This window comes from Theropithecus gelada, chromosome 5, assembly GCF_003255815.1.
Source record: "Theropithecus gelada isolate Dixy chromosome 5, Tgel_1.0, whole genome shotgun sequence".
Taxonomy (NCBI): Eukaryota; Metazoa; Chordata; class Mammalia; order Primates; family Cercopithecidae; genus Theropithecus; species Theropithecus gelada.
Genome location: NC_037672.1, coordinates 97,006,173 through 97,029,168, shown reverse-complemented (window position 1 = coordinate 97,029,168; position 22,996 = coordinate 97,006,173). Strand labels below are relative to the sequence as shown.

The window sequence follows — 22,996 nt, the reverse complement described above, 5'->3', positions numbered from 1 at the left end:
AGCAGTCTTAAATCAATTCAGTTATCAGTAAGGAATCACTTAAGAGTTTTAAGGATGCTAGTGGTATAAATTTTTTTGTATATTCATGCTTTTTCCAAGTTATGGATTTGATAAACCTGATACTTACTTTTATTTCCTGATCCAGATAGTTTGGTATGCAAATGGTGTTTGCTTTCACATCATTCTTGATACTCATCATCCCTGAAGAACAGGAGCCAGGAGTAGAGCATGCCTTTGGAGGTGATGGTGGACTTTTGGCCTTAATTTCTTCCTAAATCAAAGGTATAATATAACCAATATACATTTGCACCTATCTATATTTTCTATGAAAATTCATTGTAAAATGAATAAGAAATATTGTGGTTAATGAGAGACACATGAAAGTAAAAAAGGTTAGTGTTATCTTAAACTATCAAATATTTATATTTGGAGACAAAACAAATAGTGATATCTTATTAACTTTTGATGAAATCACTTTAAACTCTTGGTCAAATAACAAGATAACAAATTTGTAGTATGCAATGTATAACCTTTTACATCGCAATTCCAAATAACAACCAACTCATGACATATGAGATTTGCTGTTAAGTTGGGAAGATTTCTCTTTTGTGGCCAGGAAAAGACAGCTGAGAGGTTTTATGCTTTGTCTGTGAAGCAACTACATGACGCAAGTTGCTACCTCCTTGCTCTAAGTAACAGCTAACAGCTGGAGAGTTAGAAAGGCAAACTAAATTTCTTCCCTTGATCAGTTGGAAGGGAAATACAAAGGTTATTTTCTTGTTCTAGGAGGTAAATATACTGTTTGCAATTTTTAAAAATTAAAAGGTTGTGGGAGCTTTAAGTCCATGAAGAGTTACAGAAGCCTTAGATCCATGTGCCTGTTCTAGGAAAGGCTTTCTATCCTTCGAAGTGACTGATTTGTAACAACACATAGAACCTAGTACATAAATGAGTCAACAACCTGGGATTTTGATGATTGGAATTGATAGAACAATATTAAACTTTATGTTTAGTAAAAATAAAGCTATATTGTATTTGAGGTTTTTTAAAATTATACTTTAAGTTCTAGGGTACGTGTGCACAACGTGCAGGTTTGTTACATATGTATACATGTGCCATGTTGGTGTGCTGCACCCATTAACTCGTCATTTACATTAGGTATATCTCCTAATGCTATCCCTCCCCACTCCCCCAACCCCATGACAGGCCCCGGTGTGTGATGTTCCCCTTCCTGTGTCCAAGTATTCTCATTGTTCAATTCCCACCTATGAGTGAGAACATGTGGTGTTTGGTTTTTTGTCCCTGCGATAGTTTGCTGAGAATGATGGTTTCCAGCTTCATCCATGTCCCTACAAAGGACATGAACTCATCCTTTTTTATGGCTGCATAGTATTCCATGGTGTATATGTGCCACATTTTCTTAATTCAGTCTGTCAGTGATGGACATTTGGGTTGGTTCCAAGTCTTTGCTATTGTGAATAGTGCCACAATAAACATATGTGTGCATGTGTCTTTATAGCAGCATGATTTATAATCCTTTGGGTATATACCCAGTAATGGGATGGCTGGGTCAAATGGTATTTCTAGTTCTAGATCCTGGAGGAATCACCACACTGTTTTCCACAATGGTTGAACCGGTTTACAGTCCCACAGTTACACCAACAGTGCAAAAGTGTTCTTATTTATCCACATCCTCTCCAGGACCTGTTGTTGTCTGACTTTTTAATGATTGCCATTCTAACTGGTGTGAGATGGTATCTCGTTGTGGTTTTGATTTGCATTTCTCTAATGGCCAGTGATGATGAGGATATTTTCCTGTGTCTGTTGGCTGCATAAATGTCTTCTTTTGAGAAATGTCTGTTCATATCCTTTGCCCACTTTTTGATGCTTTTTTTTTTTTTTTTGTAAATTTGTTTGAGTTCTTTGTAGGTTCTGGATATTAGCCTTTTGTCAGATGGATAGATTGCAAAAATTTTCTCCCATTCTGTAGGTCACCTATCCACTCTGATGGTAGTTTCTTTTGCTGTGCAGAAACTCTTTAGTTTCATTAGATCCCATTTGTCAATTTTGGCTTTTTTGCTATTGCTTTTAGTGTTTTAGACATGAAATCCTTGCCCATGCCTATGTGCTGAATGGTATTGCCTAAGTTTTCTTCTAGGATTTTTATGGTTTAAGTCTTTAATCCATATTGAATTAATTTTTGTATAAGGTGTAAGGAAGGTATCCAGTTTCAGCTTTCTACATATGGCTAGCCAGTTTTCCCAGCATCATTTATTAAGTAGGGAGTCCTTTCCCCATTTCTTGTTTTTGTCATTTTGTCACAGATCAGATGGCTGTAGATGTGTGGTATTATTTCTGAGGCCTCTATTCTGTTCTATTGGTCTGTATCTCTGTTTTGGTACCAGTACCATGCTGTTTTGGTTACTGTGGCCTTTTAGTATAGTTTGAAGTCAGGTAGCATGATGCCTCCAGCGTTGTTCTTTTGACTTAAGATTGTCTTGGCAATGCGGGCTTTTTTTTGGTTCCATTTGAACTTTAAAGTAGTTTTTTCCAATTCTGTGAAGAAAGTCATTGGTAGCTTGATGGGGATGGCATTTAATCTATAAATTACCTTGGGCAGTATGGCCATTTTCATGATATTGATTCTTCCTATCCATGAGCATGGAATGTTCTTCCATTTGTTTGTGTCCTCTTTTATTTCATTGAACAATGGTTTGTAGTTCTCCTTGAAGAGGTCCTTCACAACCCTTGTAAGTTGGATTCCTAGGTGTTTTATTCTCTGTGAAGCAATTGTAAATGGGAGTTCACTCATGATTTGGCTCTCTGTTTGTCTGTTGTTGGTGTATACAAATGCTTGTGATTTTTGCACATTGATTTTGTATCCTAAGACTTTGCTGAAATTGCTTTTCAGGTTAAGAAGATTTGGGGCTGAGACAATGGGGTTTTCTAAATACACAGTCATGTCATCTGCAAACAGGGACAATTTGATTTCTTCTTTTCCTAATTGAATACCCTTTATTTCTTTCTCCTGCCTGATTGCACTGGCCTGAATTTCCAACACTATGTTGAATAGGAGTGGTGAGAGAGGGCATCCCTATCTTGTGCCAGTTTTCAAAGGGAATGCTTCCAGTTTTTGCCTATTCAGTATGATATTGGCTGTGTGTTTGTCATAAATAGCTCTTATTATTTTGAGATACTTTCCATCGACATCTAATTTATTGAGCGTTTTTAGCATGAAGGGCTGTTGAATTTTATCAAAGATCTTTTCTGCATCTATTGACATAATCATGTGGTTTTTGTCTTTGGTTCTGTTTATATGCTGGATTACGTTTATTGATTTGCGTATGTGGAACCAGCCTTGCATCCCAGGGATGAAGCCCACTTAATCATGGTGGATAAGCTTTTTGATATGCTGCTGGATTCGGTTTGCCAGTATTTTATTGAGGATTTTTGCATCAATGTTCATGAGGGATATTGGTCTAAAATTCTCTTTTTTTGTTGTGTCTCTGCCAGGCTTTGGTATCAGGATGATGTTGGCCTCATAAAATGAGTTAGAGAGGATTTTCTCTTTTTCTATTGATTGGAATAGTTTCAGAAGGAATGGTACCAGCTCCTCCTTGTACCTCTGATAGAATTTGGCTGTGAATCCGTCTGGTCCTGGACTATTTTTGGTTGGTAGGCTATTAATTATTGCCTCAATTTTAGAGCCTGTTATTGGTCTATTCAGGGATTCAACTTCTTCCTGGTTTAGTCTTGGGAGGGTGTATGTGTCCAGGAATTTATCCGTTTCTTCTAGATTTTCTAGTTTATTTGCATATAGGTGTTTATAGTATTCTCTGATGGTAGTTTGTATTTCTGTGGGATCAGTGGTGATATCCCCTTTATCATTTTTTATTGAGTCTATTTGATTTTTCTTTCTTTTCTTCTTTATTAGTCTTGCCAGCTGTCTACCAATTTCGTTAATCTTTTCAAAAACCAGCTCCCAGATTCTTTGATTTTTTGGAGGGTTTTTTGTGTCTCTATCTCCTTCAGTTCTGCTCTGTTCTTATTGTTTCTTGCCTTCTGCTAGCTTTTGAATGTGTTTGTTCTTGCTTCTCTAGTTCTTTTAATTGTGATGTTAGAGTGTTAATTTCCTGCTTTCTCTTGTGGGCATTTAGTGCTATAAATTTCCCTCTACACACTGCTTTAAATGTGTCCCAGAGATTCTGGTATGTTGTGTCTTTATTCTCATTGGTTTCAAAGAATATCTTCATGTCTGCCTTCATTTCATTATGTACCCAGTAGTTATTCAGGAGCAAGTTGTTCAGTTTCCATGTAGTTGAGTAGTTTTGGATGAGTTTCTTAATCCTGAGTTCTAGTTTGATTGCACTGTGGTCTGAGAGAGAGTTTGTTATAATTTCTGTTAAGTTTATTATACAGACTTATTTTTGGAAATATAGTAACACATTAAGTCCTTAATGTTGTTAATAGTTCTTAGAAACTGACTTTACATGAGATGATGTATAACAAATCCATTTTTTTTTTTTCTCATCAACTATGGTATGGTTGGCTCCGTGTTCCCTCCCAAATCTCACCTTGAATTGTGATAACCCCCACATGCCACTGATGGGACCTGGTGGAATTAATTGAATCATGAGGTCAGGTTCCCCCATACTGTTTTCGTGAAAGTGGGTTCTTGTGAAATCTGATGGCTTTTATAAGTGGCCTCCCCCTTTCCTTGGCTCTCACTTCTCTTGCCTGCTGCCATGTAAGACATGCCAGTTTCGCTTTCTGCTATGATTTAAGTTTCCTGATGCCTCCCTAGCCATGCAGAACTGTGAGTCAATTAAACCTCTTTTCCTTATAAATTACCTAGTCTTGAATATGTCACACAAATAAAGTCCAGCAATTGAGTCATGAGTCAAAGAAGAAATAATAATGAGAATTAGACTGAATTCAGTCTAATTCTCATTTTCACTGAGTTTGAACTCAGTGAAAATGGTATATACAAAAATTGTGAGAGTGGCTAAAGCAATTTTAAGAGGGGAATTTATAGCTTTAAAATACATGTATTAGAAAGATAAAATGACTTGGAAAACGAGCAATAAAATAAAGTATGTAATAGAAAGAGAAAACTAATAACAGCAGATATTAATAAAATAGAAAATATACAACACAGATAATCAAAAATCATGAAAATCAACTCTTCGATATACTAATAAAATCAATAAACTTATTGAATAAACTTTTGTTGAAAATCATAAACTTCTTTTAATTGAGAAAAACAAAGACACAAATCAACACAACTAATATGTAAAAGGGTACTTCTTACAGAACCAGCAGATATTTTTAAAAGAATATAAGGATATTATGCATAACTTAGTCAATAAATCTGAACATTTAGATTGAATAAACAGTTTTTAGAAAAGAATATATTACCAAAAATTGAATCAAGGAGAAATAGAAAATCTGAACAGTTTTATAACAAAATATATTTTAAAGCAAAGAATAGTGTCCGGAACGAAGAGAGTAACTTTATAATGATAAAAAGATCATTTTATCAAGAAGATATAGCAAACCTAAACAGTTTTATGCCTAATAAGAGAGCTTTAAAATACGTGATTAAAAACTGGTAGAAATGAAAAGAGAAATTTAGAAATCCACAATTATAATCAGAGATTTCAGCACCTCTCCCTCAATAATTGGCAGAAAAAGCAGCAAATCGGTAAGGCTACAGAACGAGGGTCCCCAAATCCCTGGACCACAACCTGCTGCACAGCAGAATGTGAGCGGTGGGAGGGCAAGTCGGCATTACCGCCTGAGTTCTGCCTCCTGTCAGATCAGCATCGGCATTAGATTCTCATGGGAGTGCAAACCCTATTGTGAACTGCGTATGCAAGGGATGTAGGTTGTGTGCTCCTTATGAGAATGGAATGCCTGATGATCTGAGGTAGAACAATTTCATCCTGAAACCATTCCCCCCATCCCACCATAGGTCTGTAGAAAAATAGTCTTCCAAAAAAGGTTGGGAGCTGCTGCTACAGAAGACTTGAACAACAGTATCATCTAACTTGACCTAATTGATATTTATATTGCATTTTACCAAACAACAGCAGAGTGAACATTTGTTTCATGGGTACATGAAAAATTTATTAAGGTCAACAATACTCTAGGCCATATAACAAGTCTCAATAAATTTAAAACATTGCAAAGTATACAAAGTGTGTTCTCTGACTACAGTGGGATTAAATTGGAATTAATAACATAAAGATATCTGGAAAATCCCCCAAATATTTAGAAAGTAAATAACATGATTTTAAGTAATGAATAGGTGAAAGAAGAAATCAAAAAGGATATCAGGAAGTATTTTGAACATAATGAAAATGAAAATTCAACATAGTAAATTTTGGGGGATGCAGGCAAAGTAATGCTTATAGGAAAAATGTAATAATAAATGCTTATATTGGAAAAAAAAGTCTCAAATAAATGACCTAAGATTTTACCTTCTATAAAGATAGGAGCCAAAGTCAGTGAAATGGAAACAAAAGCAAAATGATAGAAATACTCAATGAAATGAAATATTGATTCTTTAAAATGGTCAATAAAACTCACAAACCTCTAGCTAGACACATCAGGAAAAAAAGAAGACACAAATTGCCAAAATCAGGGATGAGGAAACAAACATTAAACATTATAAAATAATAAAAGGAAATTTTATGAAAAACTTTACATCAATAAGTCAACAGCTTAGATGAAATGGACATATTCTTTGCAAAATACAAACTACCAATGCTGGCTAAAGAAGAAATAGACAACCCAAATAGCCTATATCTATATATATATAAAAAAAAAGAAATTGAATTTGTAGTTAAAAACCTTGACTCAAAGGAAATATCAAGCCTAATATCTTACTGAAGATTTCTACTAAACTTTTAAGGAAGAAATAATATTCGTTCTACATAAAATCTTCCAGAATATTAAAGAGGAATTCCAAACTTATTCTATAAAGCTAGCATTATGCTGATATTTAAACCAGAAAAAGACTTTATAAGAAAACTATAAACAAATATTCCTCATAAACATAGACACAAGATTGCTAACAATATGTTATGAAATTTTAGTATATAACAAGGATAATACATCACGACCAAGGGAGGTTTTTACCAGATGTCTGAGGTTGGTTCAAATTTGAAACGTAGCCAGTGTAATTCACTATATTAACAGGCTAAAAAGCAAAATCATTTGATCATCTCAGCTAGATACTGAAACAGCATTTGGCAAAGTACATCTCTCCCCATTTCCGTTACAACTCTCAGCACACTAGGAACGGAAGGGAACTTTCTCAGTCATATAAAGGACATCCATGAATAAAGTACATTAACATAATACTTAATGTTGAAAGTCTGAATGCTTTCCTCCTACAATCAGGTACAAGGCAAGGATGTCTGCTCTCGTCACTTCTATTCAACATTGTACTAGAGATTCTAGCCATTGCAATAAAGCACAATACAGAGATAAACAGCAAGCAGATGTGAAGCTCTAATGGAAAAAATTATAAATTTTTGAAAGACACATCAAAGAAAGAGCAATCCTCAGACGGGAAGGAAATATTTGCAAAAACATGCATGTAACAAAAGATTTAATCTAGAATATATGAAGAACTTTTACAATGTCATAATAAAAAAGTCAACAACCCAATTTTTTTTTCTTTTAGACGGAGTCTTGCTCTGTCACCAGGCTGCAGCGCAGTGGCACGATCTCAGCTCACTGCAATCTCCACCTCCTGGGTTCAAGCAATTCCCCCTCTCAACCTCCCAATAGCTGGAAATACAGGTATGCACCACCATGCCCGGCTAATTTTTGTTTTTGTATTTTAGTACAGACGGGGTTTCACTATATTGGCCAGGATGGTCTCGATCTCCTGACCTCATGATCCGCCCACCTGAGCCTCCCAAAGTGCTGGGATTACAGGCGTGAGCCACTGCACTCGGCCAACAACCCAATTTAAGAAGTGGGCAAAATATCTAACATATATTTCCTGTGAAAAGATATATACATGACAAGTAAGAATTGGAAAAGATGTCAACCTCATGAGGAAAATGCAAATTAAAACCACATTAAGATACTACTACATACCCACTAGGTTGACTAAAAATAAAAAGACTAACCATTCTAAGTTTGGGGAAGATGTGGAGAAAAGAAAACTCATATGCTGCTGGTGGGAATGTAAAATGGGACAATCATTTTGGAAAACAATTTGGCTATTTCTTAGAAATTTAAACATACAACTACTATAAAACACAGTTATTTCACTCATAGGAATTATCCAAGAGAAAAGAAAGTATATATCCAAACAAAGACTTGTAGACAAATGTTTATATTAGCTTTGCTAGAAATTGGGAGTGACCTAAATGTCCCTTAACAGGTAAATAGATCAACACATTGTAGGATAACTATACAATTGAATACTACTCAGCAATAAAAAGGAATGAACTACTGATGCACTTAAAAACATGGATGAATCTTAAAATAATCATGCTGAGTTAAAGAAACGAGATTTTAGAAAGAGAACTCACCATATGACTTTATTTTTATAAAATCCAAAAAAGCCCATGCTAATCTTTAGTGACAGAAAGCAGACAAACATTTGCCTGTGGGATGGCCAGAATCATGAGAAAACTTTTGGGAGTGATGAGGATGTGCATTCTCTTGACTGAAGTGGTAGTTTCCCAGGTTTGTATTTGTCAAAGCTCATTAAACTGTGCACTTTGAATATGTGTATCTTATATTATGTTAATTAGACTTTACTAAAGCTGTAAAAATATTGTGAAACATGGTGGCTTTTCAGAAAGATATGTAAAGAAAAGGAGAGGAACTGACAGAAGTCAAACTAAATAGATAGTGGTACATAGCTGTTCCTTACCTTTTTAATTACTAAGGGATTCTCATTGGAAGTTTTGAAGCACTCTTTAATTTTTCTACTGGGCTCTGAAATAAAATTGAGGAAAAATGTATTTAGATTAAACTGAAAAAGAATCTATATCACATGATATATGTGTCAATTGCTGAAATTGATGAGAGTATTTCTGACTTTAAGGTCAATTCAGGAATCTGTTTATAAATGTTAGGAAATTTGCAGGTAAATGGCATTATAACAACATAAAGTATTTGCATTTAAAAACTAGTTCTATGCCCAAGATGATAATATAAGAACACACAGAAAATGCTTTCTTGATCTGGTTAAACTGATTTAAAAAGTATATATTTTAGTATAAGACATATTTTTCTCTGTTTACTGTCCATATAAATGTCACTTTATCTAATTAAAGAGAATTTTTTTTGTTGTTATTTGACCTTTAGACAGAAAGATGATTTGTGCTGAGTTACAATTACATTCTTCATTTTCTTTCTTCTTTTACCAGCCTCTCAACCCTACCCATTTCATACTCAGTCATATAACTAAATCCCCCTAAGTTACCCTAAAACCACTTAAAGTTTTACTTAATTTCCCTTTACATTAATTTATAGATAAAAGAAAAAGATGACCTTTTCCCATATCTGCTATAGAAATCTTATTAGGTGGTGACACCTGATTCCCATCAAAGGCCTCTTTCTTGCAAATGTAGTTTTTAAGTTTCTAGGTTCTATGGTATAAAAAGAGACATGAGAAATAAGGGAAAATAAGTAGGTTTTGACTCTTCATTGCTAGCGGAAGGGAGGGAAGAGAAATTCTTGAAAGGATGAAACGAGTTAAGTATGAAGACTTTAGAATGGTATATGTCCACATAGTGAGTACTCTATAATTGACCAGTCCTATTGCTATCTTTAGAGATATAGTTTACTACATTATGCCGTAATAATTTTCTTGTATCCTGACAGTTTTAGTAACCGTATGTAAATTGTATAGGGCAAGAGAAAGGAAGAACTGGATATAATTTCTACCATGCAGAATTCCTTTCTTCTATTTTACCTTGCTCTTTGGATTTTTCCACACTTTACTTTTGATCAATGCCTTTTTCCTTCAATTCAGTACAAATTAATTCAATTGTTTACTAAGGACCAGGCACTGAGCTGGACCTGGGGAGAAAGGAAGGATGGCAAAAACACGGAAAGCAAAAACACAGGGCCTGACCTTAAGGAGATGACAGTCTCATGAGGACAGTGTAAACATGCAATTTCATTCTTACTGCGTTTCCTGGACTCGATTTTCATCTGACATAGTTTCCCTATCAGTGTTGGATCAACATTCGTTTCTGGCATCTTTTAGCTAGTTTTGTAGGGATTAGAGAATAGGACCACACCAAATATGTCTTAGGTACTATTAATAATAATGGTAATAACATTTTTGACATCATCGTGCTACTGAGATGAGATTAGAAGAGTGAAAAAAATTATAATATATAACAAAATTTATGCTCCTCACAGTGAGGAAACTTTATGTAAAAACCACTGCAGCTATTTTAGCATCATATAGACTCCCCACACCCTTGTTTGCAGGAGGCATAAGGAAACATTTCATCAATTCTAACTCAACTCACCAGAATGAGGCCATGGAGGCACTTTGGCACTGTTTGGGGCTGGTGACACTCCTCTTACAGGGCTGTCCTGGACTGCAGTGCTGGGTGGGTAACTGCACTTGGCAAATGGTATTCTGTTCTTCTCTAAGTGGTTAGACTGGCCAGCTCCCCACAATGTTCCAAATGCATTCTCATCATCATTCACAGTACAGATTGGAATGTTATTCAAGCCTAGTTGAGTAAAGATTATAAAAAGAGAAAGATCAAACAACCAGATTAGATGTTTGGAAGGTTTTCTTTGAACGATCAACAACTCCCCAACCAAATATCGTTAAATGTGTGTAAAACATTGGACTTCAAATTGTATGAACCAAAAAAAAAAAAAAAAAGTGTATTATGAACCAGTGCAAGGTAGACATTCTTTGAAAGTCAGTGTAGCCAATTACATGCTTCCTTAAATCTCCTGCCATTTTGTCAGTATTGAGAGCCAGACCACATCTTTGATCTTGGTCTGGGATTCCAGTGGAGTAGACCTTCTTTTTATCCCAAATCTCTCATTTCCCAAAGCTTGATAATGACTAAGAGGGTTTGTGCTGGCTCTTTTCAAGAATGTCAGATTTAAATTTTTTAAAGCATCCAGAATGCCTCAATGTAAATAGGTCTTCTAGAAGAGATACCCTGGCTCCTCCTTTGTCCTGGCAGAAGGTAAAAAGCTGTAGGAGCTGGGAATAGGAGCCAGGATAAGGTAAATTGTGACAGAAGGAGGAAGGAGAAGTTGGTATAAAAGGAACTCCTTCCTCATACGAGAGATTTCTGGGTTCAATCACTCTCCTAAAAATAACTATTCACTTTTGGCTCAAATATAGGATTTGGTTCAAATATTAAGTTATAGAGAGGTTCTCTTTTCAATATCAATGCTATGTCATGTGAAACTGGACAGCTTAGGAAATGAGGGTGTGCTGGGTATTGCTTTCTGTTAATCAGCGAGTTATGAGAAGTAGTAAAAGATGACTGCTTTGTCTTCCCAGAAATTGCCAGGCAAGCTTCTCGATACTGTTTTCTACAATTGCTCATTTTTCCAAATCTCCCTCCAGTACCACTGTTTCACCTCATTCTGAATTGTCTTCTCCAATAACATCAAAATCATCTTTGCTGGCAACTCTGTCTGAAACGTGCCCCATCACTCTCTGTCCCTTTATGTGCTTTTATTTTTTCCACAGCATTTGTCACATGTCATAATACATCTGTTTGCACATTGCTTATCTGAGCGGCATTAGAATGTAAGATTAAATTATTTAAGATATCGATCTTAAATACACGATATACAATGGTCACAAATTTAAGATCTGCATCTTTTTTTTTTTTTTTTTTTTTTTTTTTTTTTTTTGAGATGGAGTCTCGCCCTGTCCCACAGGCTGGAGTGTAATGGCATAATATTGGCTCACTGCCACCTCCGCCTCCTGGGTTCAAGCAATTCTCCTGCCTCAGCCTCTTGAGTAGCTGGGATTACAGATGTGCACCACCAAGCCCATCTAATTTTTTGTATCTTTAGTAGAGACGGGTTTTTACCATGTTCGACAGGCTGGTCTCAAACTCCTGACCTGTGATCCACCCCACCAAAGTGCTGGGATTACAGGTGTGAGCCACCATGCCTGGACCGATCTATATCTTAAATACACATTTAAGCTAATGCTTATTAGCTAATTTGGAATATTAGAATATCTAACAAATTAGTTTTGGAATTACAGTTTAAAATGTTAAAATGATTTTACATTTCTGATTTTAAGTAGAACACTATGAAAATATTATTAAGTTGGTAAACAGTAAAGAAATGGCTTAAATTATCTATATTTATAAGTATAATTTATTTAACTTACAGGAGTTATTTACAACTTAGTGAGAATTTGATAAGTATGTAAAATATTTTTTAAAATCAAGTATATTTAATGAATAAGTGTCATTTAAAGCTTTTAAAGGTATTTAATTAACAAAGTTTGTAAATGGGACCAAGTGTTAATCAAAGATTTCCCCCCACCCCAGAAGTGAGTGTTAAAATTAGCTAGATTTCTAAGGCAGACAAATAATGTTGGAATTGAAAATTTTCTTTCAATTGAACATATATTACTATGAGCATGGCTTTGTGGCAGGCATTAGAGGAGAGTTGAAGACATAAAAATTAGTCCCTTGCCTGCCAATAGTTTTGTAGTCTATGATAAGAAAATTTGAAGCAGAATGTGAAAGAAAATATAGAAGAGGTATATATCAAGTGCTTTGAAGTATATAAAACCAGAAAAAAATTATTCAATTTAATACTATTTGTTCTTCATAGAGAAAAAAAAAACAGTTTCAAATAAAAATTAAATGTGGGTTTTGGGGTTTTTTCCCACATGTAGGTTGTGAAAAACCGTACCCTCAGGTTTGGTCAAGACAATGTATTCCAAGGCCATCTATGACTTCTTTATAGTGACATCTGTTTGCTTCCCCTTGGCCTTCATTTTCCTAATCTCCTTTAGGAATATGACTTTGCTAGTCACCTAGCCATTTTCCTTGAATTTGTTTCCCTCTGCTGGTTCTCTCTGTGCTACTTAGCTGAAATTTCCTCACTCTACCCCAAGTTCGACCTTCTCTGCTCCTCTCTCTGCCCTGGCCTGTCACTCATTCCTTCCCACTTTGACGACTGAGTCCGTCTTCTAACCGATCTCCCAATGTCTAGTAAGGTCCTGCTCATCTTCCACTTTCTACAATACAGCTAGAATGATTTTTTGAATGAAATCAATTCCTCAGGGACATAGAACTATGAGACTGCTGGTGTAGAATATAAATCCTGTTTAAAATCTGTCAGTAACTCTACAATTTTATCTGGATGCAATTTAAACTCCCTTCCTCCCACAATAATTTATCTAGCACCTCACTTGTGGTAACCACTCCTTAGGAAGTTGAGGTAAATCATGAACAAAACAGACACACCTTCATGGAGATCACAGCTTAGTGGAGGATTTCTGAAACTATTCAACTAATGATGAAAATAACTATTATCACAACATATGGTGTGGTAATTGCTATAGTACCCCCACCACCTACCTAGATCATGCCTTCAGCACCTAGGCTTTCAGCTCCCCAGCTCCACATATGTCAGTTACTTATGGCTCATTCTGAGTCCCTCTCTGGGAATTGCTCTCGCTCTCATACACAGCGAGAGCTCTTGTGCACAGTGACTGGTTGGTAGGAATTACAAAGGCCTGGCCCCCTTACCTGGAATTGAGACACCTCTGAAGGGATATCCCAGCTCCACTGCTCCTCCTGCAATTGGCTGAGGTCCCTATTGTTTCCGCAGTTCCACTTCCCCTTCTACCCAGTTCTTCTTCCTTTACTTACTGCTTTCTTATCAGTGTTGTTCCCAAAAGCACTTCCTAATAAAGCTCCTTCACACAAATCTCCACCTCAGAGTCTATCTAAGACAATTGCTCTAAAGAAAAATATGGAGTACTATGAAAAAATACCGTAAGAAAATCTAATTTAGATTGAGGATGTGGAGCCTGAAAAGTCTCTCTGAAATGGTATTTAAACCAAAATGAGGAACCACAAATAATGAGGGGAGGTTTATAATTAGAGGGAAGAGTATGTGTGGAAATCCAGACAGAGGTGGGAAAGAGCTTGTGACATGTTCAAGCAACTTAGACAAGTCCACTGTGGCATATGCATAATGGGGGAGGGGGTTGATAGGAGATGAGGCCACATAATAGGGAACATTTTAGCCTATGTCAAAATGAACTGCTTTATCCTAAATGCATGGGAAGCCTCTGAAGGATTTTGCGTAGGATAAACAGTCTATATATGTATGTTTTTGTTTGTTTGTTTGTTTGTTTGTTTGTTTGTTTAAGAGACAGGGTCTTGCTTGTCACCCAAGCTGGAGTGCAGTGGCACAATCATGGCTCACTGCAGCCTTGAACTCAGGGGCTCAAGTGATCCTCCTGTCTCAGCTTGAGTAGCTAGAACTACAGGTGCACCACCAACTCCTTACCTCAAGCAATCCTCTCACCTTGGCTTCCCAAAGTGATGGGATTGCAGGTGTGAGCTACTGAGGCTGGCCTAAATAGGCAAATATATTTTAATATGATCTTTCTGGTTGCTCTATGGAGAATTGACTGGAGAGAGGGCAAAAGTGGAAGTAAAGCTGCTATGAGGGCTGCAAATTGCAAAGTAGTAGTCAAAGCAGGAGATAATAGTGGCCTAGAATGGAGCTGTGACAGTAGCCATGGAGAGAAGTCACTTAATTTATAAAATATTTAGAAGGAAAATGACAAGATCAAGTGAAGTATTGGAAGGGGAAGAGAATGAGGGAGACGAGTTAAAGAAGAACTTCGATTTTACAATACTATTTATTTGTTAGGATACATTGGTTGGGGGACCTTGCTTTTGAAGGAAGATCAAGAGTTCAATTTTGAAGAGCAAAGTTCAAGGTGCCCACGAGGCATCCCGTGCCTTGCAAGTAGACAGTTGAATATATAGGTCTACACTTTTGAAAAGGTGTCTGAGTCTGAGATACATATTTGAAAAATATTTGGCCTATAGAGGGTATTTGAAACTTGTGAATGAACATATTTGTCTAGCATCCCATTACAGATTAAAAAGAGGAAACAGCCACGGACTGAGCTGTGAGGGACTCCAGCATTTACTGAAGAACAAAAATAAAGCTAGGAAGGAGAAGCCACAGAGGTAGAGGAAAAACAACTAAAGCATATGTTGTTACAGAAGCTACATTTTTTAAAAGGTTAAGAAAGAGAGAGAAAGGGAAAGAGAAAGAGGAAGGGAGGAGTGGTTAACTGTGTCAAATGCTGCTAAGGGGTCAAGAAGAGAATTGCAGTGTAGTGGATATCTGTCAGTTCTGCCCAGGACCTGTTTCTGTCTTTCCTTAACAACACTACCCGGGTTATTTTGCTTCATTTTCCTCCCCTTATCTACCACTCTGCAGCCCCTGCAGCCATATGTTCTGGGGAAGATTGAACCAATTCCCCTTGCTGTAGTGATTGGTTATCTGAACCATGGCCTACTAATCTGTGCATGCCACTTCCCTGTCCATGGGGATTCATTCAAGGATAGCATGCGACCTGGTGTGTGCTGGTAAAATGAAAACATAAAGAGAATTTTGCTGAAATCTGCTGGGGAAGAAGTCAGAGTGGCATGCAGATGTGAAACTAAGAACTGATTTAGCTATGTTGCCACTAGGAGAGGAGCAAGCCAGCTCTAGGATGAGTCTGGAATTGTGGAAGGCAGAGAGAAGAGCTTTTAAAAAACAGGTTGTGGCCGGGCGCGGTGGCTCAAGCCTGTAATCCCAGCACTTTGGGAGGCCGAGACGGGCGGATCACGAGGTCAGGAGATCGAGACCATCCTGGCTAACACGGTGAAACCCCGTCTCTACTAAAAAATACAAAAAACTAGCCGGGCGAGGTGGCAGGCGCCTGTAGTCCCAGCTACTCGGGAGCCTGAGGCAGGAGAATGGCGGGAACCCGGGAGGCGGAGCTTGCAGTGAGCTGAGATCCGGCCACAGCACTCCAGCCTGGGCGACAGAGCGAGACTCCGTCTCAAAAAAAAAAAAAAACAAAAAAACAAAAACAAAAAAAAAAACAGGTTGTTTAAGTGGGCCATCAACTCAAACCTAAAGCCCACCTCCCTTATGGACTTTCCAGTTACTTGAGCCAGCAGATCCTCTTTGCATTGGATTTGTCAAACTGAAGAATAGTGGTAAACTTAGCAAGCCCAGCCTATGCAGAATGGTGGGTGAAAAGGCCAGGCTTCAGTGGGCTGAAGAGTGGCTCCGAGGAGAGGAAGTAAAAACATGAATGTAGACATTTCTTTTGGTTGTGAAGAAATATAAATTCCCTAGCATGATATCCAGAGCCTGCCTAAATCTGGCCTCTTATCCACTTCTCCACCCCAACTTTCCATTATCCCTTCCCTCCTCCCCACATGCTCCATAACAGGCATATGGAGCTTCTTCTACAAAGTTTCCTAATATTCCTTTGCTCTTGCCTTTGCCTTCCTTGTTTGTATACTTAACCCTGATGTAGGTATTATTGTTACTAATGTCATTTCACAGAGTGACTTGACCAGCCAGAGAGTCCAGCTCCTGAGGGCAGGCTCTTGCCTATATTTTCATTCTAAATAAATGTTTGTTGAACGAATGAATAAACGTATAGATGGCTGAATGAATAAAGAGATGAGCAATATTCATGCCTTTAAATATCACTTCTATGCTGATGACTCCCGATGTGCATCTTTACTCCTAAGTTCCCATTTGAGACTCAGACATAGATTTCTATTCTAGGTTTGGGATTGTAGGCAGCCCATTTCCATTTGGATGCCTGGTGTTACTACACATACAGTATGTATACCACTGAATTGATTTTATTGTCTGATGAGAATGTGAGCTCTATGAGGGTAGGGACATTTTTTTCCTCCCTCAGAAACTTTGCGCTATCTCCCACATCTAGAACAAAGCTTCTTATGTATCACAAACTGAATAAATATCTGCTGAATGAAATGACTTCACCTTCTCCCTTTCAGCTTCCCTGTTTCATCATTTTTTAGTTATAATAACTAAGGGTGGGGAAAAGTGCAAAGGGTGTGTGATTTGTTCCTCTTCACCTTCTATACTAATCAGTAACCAGCACCTTTTCATTTCTTCCCTACAAACTCTCTCTAGCCTCATATTCTGCCATTGCTTGGTCCTGCTGCCAGGAGCATAGCAGGGATGCTTGTCCTCGTGTATCTGCACAGGTGCAGCAGCCTCCTAATTCTCTTCTCTATCTCCGGGCTCTGCCCTTTTTTCAAAAAAGCTTGGTTTATTTCTATCATGGCATTGTTTTTTTATATTTAAATTTAATAATTAATTTTTATTTTTATTTCAATGTTTTTGGGGGCACAGGTGATTTTTGGTTACATGGATAAGTTCTTTTTTTAACTTTTATTTTAAGTTCAGGAGTGCAACTGCAGGCTTGTTACATAGATAGGTACACTTGTGTCATTGGGGCTTGTTGTACAGATTATTTCATCATCCTGGTGGTAAGCCTAGTACCCATGAGTTATTTTTCCTGACACTCTCCCTCCTCCCAGTCTCCACCCTCTGAATGGCTCCAGTGTGTGTTGTTCCCTTCTATGTGTCCCTGTGTTCTCATCATTTAGCTCCCACTTACAAGTGAGAACGTGTGATATTTGGTTTCCTGTTCCTGCATTAGTTTGCTGAGAATAATGGCTTCCAGCTCCATCCGTATCCCTACAAAGGACATGATCTCATTCTTTTTATGGCTGCAGAGTATTCCATGGTGTATATGTATACAGTTTCTTTATCCAGCCTATCATTGATGGGCGTTTAGTTTGATTCTACGTCTTTGCTGCCATGAATAGTGCTGCAGTGAACATACAGGTGCAGGTGTCTTTATAACAGAATGATTTGTTACTGATAAGTTCTTTAGTGGTGATTTCTGAAATTTTGGTGCACCCATCACCCAAACAGTGTACACTGAACCCAGTATGTAGTCTTTTATCCCTCACCCCCTTTTCAACCTTCCCACTGAATCCCTAAGTTCATTATATCATTCTTGTGCCTTTGCATCCTCTAGCTTGTGTTTAAAAACTGTATACTTTACAAGCGCCCGCTTGTGAGAATATGTAATCTTTGGTTTTCCATTCATGAGTTACTTCACTTAGAATAATGGCCTCCAGTTCGATCCAAGTTGCTGCAAAAGACATTATTTCATTCCTTTTTATGTCTGAGTAGTGTTCCATGGTGTATGTATACCACATTTTTTTAATCCACTTGGTTAATGAGCACTTAGGTTGGTTCCTTATCTTTGTAATTGTGAAATGTTCTGGTATAAACATGCATGCACATGTGCCTTTTTCATATAACGACTTATTTTCCTTTTAGTAGATACCCAGTAGGGGGATTGCTGGATTGAATGGCAGTTCTGCCTTTAGTTCTTTAAGGAATCTACATACTGTTTTTCCTAGTGGTTGTATACTAGTTTACATTTCCACCGTAAGTGTAAAAGTGTTCCCTTTTCACCATATCCATGCCAACATCTATTGTTTTATGACTTAATTATGGCCATTCTTATAGGAGTAAGGTGATATCTCTTTGTTGTTTTAATTTGCATCTCCCTGATAATTAGTGATGTTGAGCATGTTTTCATATGTTTGTTGGCTGTTTGTATATCTTCTTTTGAGAATTTTGTATTCTTGTTACTTGTCCACTTTTTCATCAGATTATTTGTTTTTTCTTGCTGATTTCTTTGAGTTCCTTATAGATTCTGGATATTAGTCCCTTGTCGGATGCATAGTTTGCAAATATTTTCTCCCACTCTGCAAGTTTTCTGTTTGCTGATTATTTATTTTGCTGTGGAGAAGCTTTTTAGTTTAATTAGGTCCAATTTGGCCGGGCGCGGTGGCTCAAGCCTGTAATCCCAGCACTTTGGGAGGCCGAGACGGGCGGATCACGAGGTCAGCAGATCGAGACCATCCTGGCTAACACGGTGAAACCCCGTCTCTACTAAAAATACAAGAAAATTAGCCGGGCGAGGTGGCGGGCGCCTGTAGTCCCAGCTACTCGGGAGGCTGAGGCAGGAGAATGGCGTAAACCCGGGAGGTGGAGCTTGCAGTGAGTCGAGATTGTGCCACTGCACTCCAGCCTGGGGCACAGAGCAAGACTCCGTCTCAAAGAAAAAAAAAAAAAATTAGGTCCAATTTATTTGTTTATTTTTGTTTTTGTTGCATTTGCTTTTGTGGTGTTAGTCATGAATTATTTGCCTAAGCCAAATGACATTGGTTTTTAATGTCACTTTTTCTGTCACCTCAGGAATATGACACATTTCCATCTGCTGGGGCTCACTATGGCAGCATTTCTCTTGGGGATAAGAATCTCAGGGATAAGTGTAAGGGTCTATTTAGATTATACCCAATAGCCAATATTGATATGCTACTTTGTTGGGAGTGGTATCACACAGTCACCGCATCCTAGGTGAATTGGCTGGTTCACCCTGTGAAGTCCAAACAATTCTGCTTATTTTCCATATATTTAATAACCTTGAGAAATGTACCCCTCAAAACATCAGAACCTTTTCTCTTCGTACCTCTCAAAACATCTCAGAATGCAAGATGTGTTTAAAAACTGTATACTTTTAAAATTCTTCAATCCAAGCTCAATTTAACTGCCTCCCTCAAAAGGGAAATGCTGTTATTAATGTCTAATTTTGAGTAATTCTATTGTATAAAGTTAAAGTAAAAGGTAGGAAAGAAGAGAGGAAGGAAAGAGAAGAAAGGGAGGAGGGGAGAGAGGGAATGAGGTCAGGAGGCAAGGAGGGAGGGAGAAAAGACAAGACAGAAGGGAAGGAAGCAGGAGTAAAACATATGCTTCCTTAGGAATGATATTTATCATGTAGATGTTAGCATGGATGTGTGGATTGTTAAAATACTGAAATATTTTTATATCAATGGGTCAAGGCTGCCCTGAGCTCCCTGAGTGGTCCTCCACTTTGGCCCCTCTCCACGTCCCTATCCTAACAATCAAGCAATTTAAGTGTTACTGTATGACACAGAGAGGGACTCCAGGCCCCTGCTGTCACTCCAGTGCTGGCACCTAGTCCCAACAGTCAATGCCCATACCTCTCCAGTGGTTAAATATTTTGAATAGCAGCCTTGTGTTTACCTGCCAGAATTAGCAAATAGCCCAAGTGTAGAGGATAGAGACACATACTAGGACCTTAAGTCACCTTACCTTTGATGTGGCAGACTCTTCTGGGATGAGGGGTGTGTCTGACTAGAAAGCAGCTTACATTTCTAGCCATAATATGGCTGCCTTTGCCTTCGATCTGAAGAGCAGATGTTGGGGGATTGAGGTTCATGTTCATGGTGTGTTTATTTTCCCCTCCCCACTGTTGTCACAAAAGTTTTTGGGGTCTAACTTGATTGACCTCACTTCCAGATGTGCTCAGACCCTGAAATCACAAAATGACAAATATTCTGACAAGAGTTTCTTGTCATTTTCTTATATATCAAACATTTCTTCATCTTCTTTGCTTGAACTAAATTGTTTCTAATGTTACAGCAATGTGAGGCTATTTTGTTTTCAGACCAAATTTTTGTAAACGTTGAAAAGCATAGGCATGGGTGGATCATAAAAAATTTACCTAAAGGAAAATCAAAGTGTTTGATTTTGAAATATTTATATTATATTTATAAAAAGCATAGGTATATTCTGTTTTAAATTTCATTTGAGCTCACTTTGTTGGCTTACCAACAAAAAATGTATTACATGATTATCAATTTTGATACAGTAAATTTAAATGATGACTTTTAAATACAATACTCACAAATGCACTTTACATTGAATTAATTTTAAGTAAAGACTCTTCATATTGTACTTATAAAACCCAGCATCTTAAAATGTGTATCATCTTCTCAGAGAATGGTAAAACCTAAAGGAGGAAAAAAGTCCAAAAGAGTGATATATCTAGAGATGATAAACCAGAGAACCTTTGCCATATTGTTGTTTGCAATACTGAGTAACAGTTAACATTTTTAGACACCTACGGTGTCATAGACCTGGGAGATTAAAGATAATGTTATGTATCTTGGTGAATTCACAACCATGTGAGAAAAAACTTTTCTGGATTAAGAACATAGAAAGTCATTATTTAAACTTTCTTGAAAATAGTATACGATTTTGAAATCTAAGAAGGATGATTTTCTGGTGCCTGTTGCATTTTTTCTATCTTACATGGAAATCTTATTCATTGTAGCAGAATTGGGAAATACATGTTTTATTTATAACCATGGCAGAGATTTTTTGGGTTAGAGTAATTTGCAGAGTTTAAAACATGTTCATGTTCTAGAAATTGATCTCAGGATTTTGTTGGGATGGATGCTTTTAGATCATTGACTGTCTTTTTAGACCAAAGCAATCTATGTTTAAGCGCTTCATGCTATATACTTAGAGTGTATGGTGTATAAATTCCCAGCCTTGTTGCCACAGAACAACTGGTTTTCAGGAACTTCAGTTTGATATACATAAATACTAAAATTATCCTAGGTTGGGTAAAATATATGTAGATATTAAATCCAGAAAATATCTATCTAGCAATAAAAAGTGTATTTTCATGTTGCTCTTTGTGAATATCATAGTGAGGAGCTAGTTCTGACCTCTTTGTTTAAATCACACTTTAGACTTACTCATTCTTTTGGTGTGGGGCCTTTTGTACAATTGAGCCAGTAAATTTGCTTTTTACTTGTATTGAGGGGAAAGGAGTACAGCAGGCAATTTGGAGAGTGAAAAAGACATTAAACCAGAAATTTAAAGATAGGATTCATGGTCCCAGATTCGCCACTAACCAGCAAAGTGACCACAGATTAATTGTTTTATTGCCTAGATTTCAGTCTGTTTATCTATAACCTGATGAAATTGACTTAAATGTTAGCTGATATTATTCAGTTAATCTATATATCTCTGTCCCACATCAATTCTCTTAGATTAAAGGGTGGTGATCCACTTTAAATTTTGAAAAAAAAGTCAACAAGAAAACAATGTGTATTTCATTTTCTTAAAAGAGACTTATTTGGCTTTTACATACTCTTGAAAAAAGAATGAACTTGAAGACTATTAACTAAATCATACCTAAAATTTTAGAACATTATTCTAATGATGATTTTAAAATTATACCTGAGGACAGTATTAAAAGCAGGTGACTTGCTTACAGGAACTCAAGTCTGTTGATACCCTCCCAGCCTTGTAATATGTCTAGACTGAGTTTTTGTTAATCTCCTTAAATCTCTGCACTTAAGCTAGAAGTTTTTAGTTGGTAGAGACAGACCAATCTCGAACGCTTCCAAAATAATACAGCTGTCTTCATCCAGTTTCTCACACTCTTTCTCCAAGGAGCCTATGTGGCTCCCTGGTTGTCAAGATATGTTACATAGCTTAGTAACATGGTAACATTCCTTAGAAAAATCTGAGTTCTAGAACCTCTCACCTACTATTCTCAGACCTCCAGTTACTCACTTGACAAAACCATGTGGCCACAAATGGCTTTGCTCAATTTTGAACATATAATAGAGTTAAATCCAATGCAAGATAAAGAAAAAGAAGAAAAATAAAACAAAGAGCAATATAAATCAAATTTATAATTTTTCCCACAATTCTGCTTAAAGAACAGTTATGATATAACCAAACTTAGCTTAATCCAAAACCAACGGGGAGAAGGTATACATGCTTTTAAGGAGTTTCTAATAATTGTGAATGGAATACACTGCTCTGGTAGTCAGGATGTCTGTGCTAATGACCTGTTCAACAGCCATGAAAAAATATTGAAATGTTAATGAGAAGTCATAGAGAAACATACACGCATGTACATGTGGTGCTTCACAAGACTTTTCAGAATACACATGATTTTGAATTTCTGAATTACAATCTCTGAAAGCAATATAGACAATTTCTGAAAGGCAAATAC

The 22,996-nt window shown here is 37.0% G+C and overlaps 1 protein-coding gene across 1 annotated transcript in view; it reads right to left on the bottom strand.

Moving 5' to 3' along the window:
• The window catches only part of C5H4orf17 (chromosome 5 C4orf17 homolog), a 39,494-nt gene extending 17,019 nt beyond the window's left edge, over window positions 1-22,475 (bottom strand). Inside the window, exons 1-5 of the mRNA XM_025386153.1 lie at window positions 22,210-22,475; window positions 20,269-20,488; window positions 10,518-10,727; window positions 8,903-8,967; window positions 128-271 (exon numbers count right to left, since the gene is read on the bottom strand). Coding sequence (XP_025241938.1) covers window positions 128-271; window positions 8,903-8,967; window positions 10,518-10,727; window positions 20,269-20,401 — 552 coding nt within the window. The 5' untranslated portion in view covers window positions 20,402-20,488; window positions 22,210-22,475. The remainder of the gene's footprint in view (window positions 1-127; window positions 272-8,902; window positions 8,968-10,517; window positions 10,728-20,268; window positions 20,489-22,209) is intronic.
• Between the last annotated feature and the right edge of the window lie 521 nt (window positions 22,476-22,996).